Raw genomic sequence first — 7078 nt, 5'->3', positions numbered from 1 at the left:
GTAAACCAACTTATCAAGAAGAACTATCTTGAATAAAAAATCTGGAAATTATGCTCTATATTAAATTATTGAGCAAGTTACCTCGCAAACACCAGGTTGCGGGTCAATAATAATTGCACATGTAACCATCTCATAGATGCATCTTATGTGGTATACATGGTAGGTGAGTGGGTCCATATTCACCTTTGATATTTCTAGCATTCACGGGATTCAATCCCAATTTTAATTGGTCTATTAATTAATGAGAACAAGCAATGTAAGAGAATTCGTAAAGAACTTTCTAGTTCTTTAATATTTACCCATGTGAATTCTCTTTTATTTTTTTGCACATCATACTTGAACTAACATGGCTAAACCAATTATGCCAACCGGATAAATTATCAATATTGATAAACTTCAGGTTTACACCATGATGTGTGCAATTATGAATAAACCCCAAGTTTATTATGATATGGGTTTTTATATCAATAAATATCCACTTCGTTGTGGTATTCTTTTGTTTATGTAGTACAAATTGGAGAATAAAGCGGGTAGCTTTTCACATATATATTACCCCGCTACAAGTTGTAGTAATAGAAGATATTAAATCTTTCCTTTATTTATAGTCTCAATATAATCAACCGCTTTCGCGTATACTTTGGAAACTGAATAAGTTTCTTTGAGACTTACTACAACAGAATACCTTATTGGTAATCAATTGTGTTTCTCCAAAATAGTAATAGTTGGCTCTTCCAGAGCTCTCAATTAAGGTACTACCACATATTCATCAACATCCATATGGTGAATATCTCTTTTAAAGAGAAAGTTATACCATTATGGTTATGGTCAAAATTATATGCAAGATCTGTTTCTTGCATTACCGTTGTCTTTTAATAATCACAATGCCAAAATATTTTGGCGTACAATAGGTACGTGACCAACGACCATTCATGCCATAATAATGACATTATTTTCTTATATCATCCCAAACCTCCTTTTAGAGGTGAGTGCGGTATATTCACTACCACTAGCACGTTCATATTCTTTGAAGAATGAATATGTATTCATAAATCAGATGTTGTCACATTCACATCATGAATGGACCATAATCATCTATATGTGCTTTATAAAATCTCATGTCAAATCGATGACAAATATTTTTCACAGAGTGAAAGATTATTTTGAGAATCCTTATTGTTCTCATTACCACAAATGATGACGATTATAATTTCGTCTATTGCCACGTCCATATCCACTGATACATTTATAGTAATAATTTTGTCTTCTTTCATACTTATCACATACTGCTATCACATTCTCTTAAGGGAATAAGAATGGAGCAAATTCAATGGGAAGGGTTTTCAATTCTTTGCCCACAATTATACATGAATTTGATCATGGCGAGGCATAGAAATTTTACCAATCAGGTGGTTATAATTTCTTACAAACTCCATTAGAGTTATAATCAAACTTTGTTGTCTTTGCTTGTATTTAAAATCAAAGTATAGAATAAAAGAGAAAAATACGGTAAAATACTTACCGTAAATCTAGAATTTAATCATGAAGGAAGTTCATGGAATAATTGACAATCATTATGCTCAATCCCAAAGCTTCTACTCAATTGGTTAGAGTCTCGTGCTGATAACGTGTTATGAAACAATAAAAGAAGAAGAAGAGTATTGCAGAGAAAAGTAGAGAGAGAGAGAGAATTCTTATTGAATTGTGGGATGAATTACAATGAAATAGAAGCCTCTATTTATAGGGAGAGAGTGACTTAGCCACCAAGTAATAAACCCTAGAATCTCTCTAAATATAGACATTCACCATAAATAAAATTCTATTTATAACAAAAATAAACTATTTATATCATTCTTCTTGGGTGCGTCACTTTCGAACCTTACATGAACGCCGAATACCTTGTGCACCTAGCTGCCCAAGTAATCAAAATTTGTATAAATGTCACATATTTTACATTTTCTACGAGCTTTTATCCGGTAGAAATTTGTGTATATCTCAACGTAATTAATGGGAGGTTAAAATTACTTTTAGTCAAAGATAGACTGACGTGGTAGTACTTAAGCAATTTGACTGACTAAATTAACGGAACCGTCCGGTCCGGTATCACGTGACCTGAATCACAGTTTTCAAGACTCACAAGTCCCGCCCATTGCTGAGTCAGCCCGTCCATAACCCCCTTTTCGCCCCCTTATCGATACCGTTAATTCACGCCGTTAGTGGGACCTTCATCCACGTGTCACAATCAACCGCTTCCAAAAATGCGGCGGCTTGTAAAATATCTTCATATTACTATTAGAACCTACGTTAATTTCATTTAACTCCGGATTAGTTATAATTAATCCTGTTTAAACATTTTTAAATTAATCTCACTTGAAAAATAAAAAAAGAGTTTTACTATTTCGACTAGCGGATCCTATATAACTGGATTTCCAGTTGTTTCGGTCTCCACTGAAACTAAACTTCCTACTTCACACTTCCTCTATTATCTCTAAAAAGCTAAACACTCAGTTCAAAATCATACTCTCTTTTTCAACTTTCCCCGAGATTTTCACAAGAAAATCGACCTGAAAATAGCTACAGAATCCTAGTTTCCTCAGAACTTTTACTCCATATAGCAAGTGATTGATTCTGTCTCTGTTTCTTCTGAAACTTTTCTGTGTATTTCCTCTTTTTTACTCCTCAGTACACCTTCTGTGTTTATTGCAGCACTGACGTAGCCCATTTTTTTTTCACTGTACTGTCTACTCTTTTGCTCTTTGGACCTCTTAGAGAGTATAAATTCTGATATTTTTTCTATTTTTTTTGCTACTTTTTCTTAACTTTCTGTGCTTAAAACGGGAGGTTTCCAACACAATCAGTTTTTGAAGATTTTTGTTTTTTCACTTTTCATACCCCAAACTGTTACTAATACAAAGCTTGTGCTTTTAAAAGAGTCCCCCCCTTCTCTTCTTTAAGTCTTTATTCCAAGAATCTTTTTCCCTTTTTTCAAATGCGAATCTGAGAAAAATCACTCATAAAAATGGACCAACAAACCATGTTGTCTAGTAGAGTTAAGTATACTGAACACAGAAAGCAAACCACTATGATTAAACCTTCAGCTCCGGCGATTGTTACCGGCCGGAGAAAGTGTCCGGAGATGAATGCTGCCACCGGTGGACCTAGAGTTGTACGTATTACTGTCACTGATGCTGACGCTACCGACTCTTCCAGTGATGAAGGTGAGGGTCTCTACGGCCGTCACAGAGTGAAAAAATTTGTTAACGAAGTGAGGATAGAGCCTTGTATGGGAGAAACCGTTAAAAGTAACGGTAACGGAAGTGTTAGTGGGGTTTTGAGAAATGGGTCGTCGGAAAGTGCTGTCGCGCCAAAGAGGCGGAAGAAGAACGCCGGAGCTACAAAGGCGGAGGCCACGGCGGCAAGAGGGTTAAAAGCGAACAATGTTAAAAAGTTTCGCGGCGTTCGGCAACGGCCATGGGGTAAATGGGCGGCAGAGATCAGAGATCCACTGCGACGTGTACGGCTCTGGTTAGGTACTTATGATACTGCTGAAGAAGCTGCTATGGTTTATGACCACGCGGCTATTCAACTACGTGGACCAGACGCGCTCACTAACTTCGCCATTCCTCCTCCGGCGAAGACTACGAGCTGCTCCTCCGGCTATAACTCCGGCGAGGAGTCACACAACGACCAACGGTCACCGAAGTCCGTTCTCCGTTGTGCTTCCACTTCTTTTGAAGAGTCTCAGAATAACGAAGAAGCTGAAGCTGAGTCAATACCGAGTTTGCCCTCCGAGTCCGCTCAGAAGAACTCGGATTTCAGGGACGAAAATGACATTTCAAACTTCTGCGAGTTTCCACCGTTTGAGAGTTTGTTTCCCGATGATTTGTTCCTGTTTGAGAATCCGGTTCCCATACCCGACTTGTTTGAACCAGCAGCTTTACCCGACAACATTTTCGGAGAAACTTGCAGTGACATATTTATCGGGTCAAGTAATGATTTCGGATTCGGGTCATCATCCTGGCCCGAAGATGATTACTTTCAAGATATCGGAGATATATTCGGGTCTGACCCGCTTGTTGCTCTATGAAGTTCAAACAAATAGTTGCAGAGCCTACTAATTCTCGGCGTTGGGTTCACTATTTTCATCGGCAGTTAAATTAAATCTCGTTTTTTAATTTTCTTTTTTTTTTTAGCTCATCAGTTTTGTCTAAATTTGTTAATTAATGTTAGTTTTATATGAGTGATTAGTGAGTAATTTAGTACTAAGTATGTAACAACTCCGTCACATTAACGGTGATGGACGAGATTTTGCGGTACAGTGTTGTTTTTGTGCTTCGTGCTCTACCACCTTTCTTTTTATTTTTTCTTGTTTATTGCCGTAGAAATGTTAAGTTGATAATAATAAACCACTTGACAAATTATTGTAGGACATTTTAATGCTAATTTATGGTTGATTTAAATTTAACTATCTTCAATAAATGACCAATAAGTTAGTGCAACATTGAAGAATTCTGTCTGGTGAGCAGGAGCTGAAGGGTAGTTGGGGGTGGGGGTGGGGGTTGGGGTGGGGTGGGGTGGGGTGGCGGGGTTGTCTGATAAAGGCACGTGCAAGAACACGTGACTTGAGAAGCAATAGGAATTAGGTGAAAGAATGAAATGGCATGAATGCTTTAGCCTGCATTTACACATGCTTAACCTGAACACATTCTCAATGCTTCATTTTTAGTTGTGTATCACTTGGATTTTATTTTTACACGTATTATCGGTGCATTTTAACTTGCGATATCATATTAGTCTTTATAACTTCTATCTTTCAACTAACTTGATAGTATAATACTTTATAGTGTTAGTGTAAAATATTACTCCATCCGTTTCAATTTATGTGAGCCTATTTAACTGGACACGGAGTGTAAAAAAAAATAAGGACTTTTAGAATTTGTGGTCCTAAACAAGTCAAAAAGGGGGCCAGAGTATTGTGTCTCATTAAGGGTAAAATTGTAAGTTTAAGCTAAATTGTTACCAAATATAGAAAGGGGGCATTCTTTTTGGAACGGACCAAAAAGAAAATAGGTTCACATAAACTAGACCAGAGGGAGTAGTAATATTTTTCTCGAAAACATGGAGTTATACCAATTGTCAGTGCAAAATTTCTTTTGCTAAACGATTCTTTGTAACGGGTTCTCTATTAAAGTACCACCTGTACTATTCGTGGAATGTGAAATTGAGAAATCAGTAAAAAGAGAGCAATTAAAGAATGCTCTTTTGCTTGTATTTAATCTTTCCCGAATAGAAATCATATAGAATTTTCTTATAAAATGAGCAAATTTCTTGTGGATTGGTTTATTAATAGTCATAGTTTTTTTGACTGTTTCCACGTTACGATTAATGTGCTAATACGACACAAATAATAAATGTACAAACTTTATATTTAATTATGGCTCCAACACGAAAGAAAAAAGGTGTATAGTGAGTGAGTTGAGTAGGATAATAATTTTGGTACCACCACAATATGGTGAGGACGATAAGAGGGCATTGGTTTTGGTTTTTCCACGTTTCATTACTTTGCTCATCCAAATCCAAGATTCACAAAGCATTTGTACTTGATACTTTCTCTTTCTCGTTAGCCAACTAATTTTGATTCTTTTTTTCTAAATTAGAAGTGTTTTTAACTTCTCACTTCCCTTTTGGAAAATTGGAGGGAAAGATGGTCAAAGACTGCTCTAGGGTTTAATTTACCACTTGTTTTAAATGGACATTGAACTCGTATTCATTTTATGAAAATATGGTTGTTTTTCTAATAAAAGAAAAAATATATACATAGAGCTCAAGTTGATGGGTAATTAAGTGTGTCAGCAATCGCTGCTATACATCCGCCCACTGAAATAAGCTCGTGTAAAAAGGGAGGGATAATTTTTGTGATTGAAGGGGTAACATTCGAGCAACGTTAAAGTTATCCTTAGGTACGACCCTTCGCCAAATCTTGCGTGCATGCGAGATGATTCGTGCAACGGACTGCCCTTTTTAAATTCTAAACTTACAATTGTAAGACGGGTTTGCAGATACTTTTTGTTATTATAAGTTTCTTTCTTCACATTCTAGATATTTGTATTGATTTTTACGGTATTATCTGATATTTTTTTTTTATATCTTTTTTGTGCAATTAAGACAAGCTTTCAGAATTTCACTTAATCATCTTAAGCAAATTGCTAGAAAGCGCGACAAATAGGTTACATGTGTACAATAGATTATTAATTGTAACATAGCTTTTAGCATCTACAATTAATGGGTTTTAGCACTATGCTTATAGATATATAAATATGTGATTATACTAGTAGTTCGCACGAAGTTAAAAGCCTCTTTCCAGAACATCCTTTTATAATTAAAGCATTTAAAATTAAAACTACGTACACGTTTGAGCTGCAAAAGGACTTACATTAATATAGCTATATTGAATACCATATAATAATAGTGCATCTATTTAATTTTATTAGTGTGCGCCTTCATTTGAACGCCATATAATAGTGCAGCTTTAATTAGTGTAAAAAACTAAACACTTTTACACATAAAATTTACGTTGAACTCAATATGTGACTCTAAACCTAGTAAACGTATTCTCTAGATCCAAATTTAGTAAATTTATAGCTCTTTCATTTCACCGCTTCCTCTAACTTTAAGAGTCAAACCGTGCTTTGGTTTAATTCATTCTTAAAAATAATATAGAGGAAAAAAACTAATACTCCATTTATAGTAAAAATTTCTGGGATATAGGAAAATGAGGCAATAATTGTAGGGTTGACGACATGTTTGTTTGGAACAGAGAGATCTCCATTTAAATCATCGAAAATAAGGTGGCGTGGATTTTTATTTTTTATTTTTCTCCAGGTGATGATTTATTGGGACCCTTTTCTCGTGCCAATGTCCTTTTCCCCAAATTAGCAATATTTAGTTATTTACAAACGGTTGATTCACCCAAGAACCCGTGGCAGCTATCTTGTGGTTTTCTGTTTCAATTTGATCTTGTTATGATGATTTTTTTCCAGTCAGGACTAACAAATTTTGCCAACCGTTAGGATTCAATTCA

The 7078-nt window shown here is 35.6% G+C and overlaps 1 protein-coding gene across 1 annotated transcript; it reads left to right on the top strand.

The window, feature by feature from the left end:
* Positions 1 to 2450: 2450 nt before the first annotated feature.
* On the top strand, positions 2451 to 4341 carry LOC109220837 (ethylene-responsive transcription factor CRF2). The gene has a single exon (XM_019385300.1). It carries the CDS (start codon positions 3017 to 3019, stop codon positions 4082 to 4084), a length of 1068 nt encoding a protein of 355 aa, XP_019240845.1. The 5' UTR covers positions 2451 to 3016; the 3' UTR covers positions 4085 to 4341.
* Positions 4342 to 7078: the final 2737 nt, after the last annotated feature.

Source organism: Nicotiana attenuata, unplaced genomic scaffold, assembly GCF_001879085.1.
Source record: "Nicotiana attenuata strain UT unplaced genomic scaffold, NIATTr2, whole genome shotgun sequence".
Taxonomy (NCBI): domain Eukaryota; kingdom Viridiplantae; phylum Streptophyta; class Magnoliopsida; order Solanales; family Solanaceae; genus Nicotiana; species Nicotiana attenuata.
Note: the sequence above shows the minus strand (reverse complement) of the source record. Positions and strands in the feature narration are given on the sequence as shown.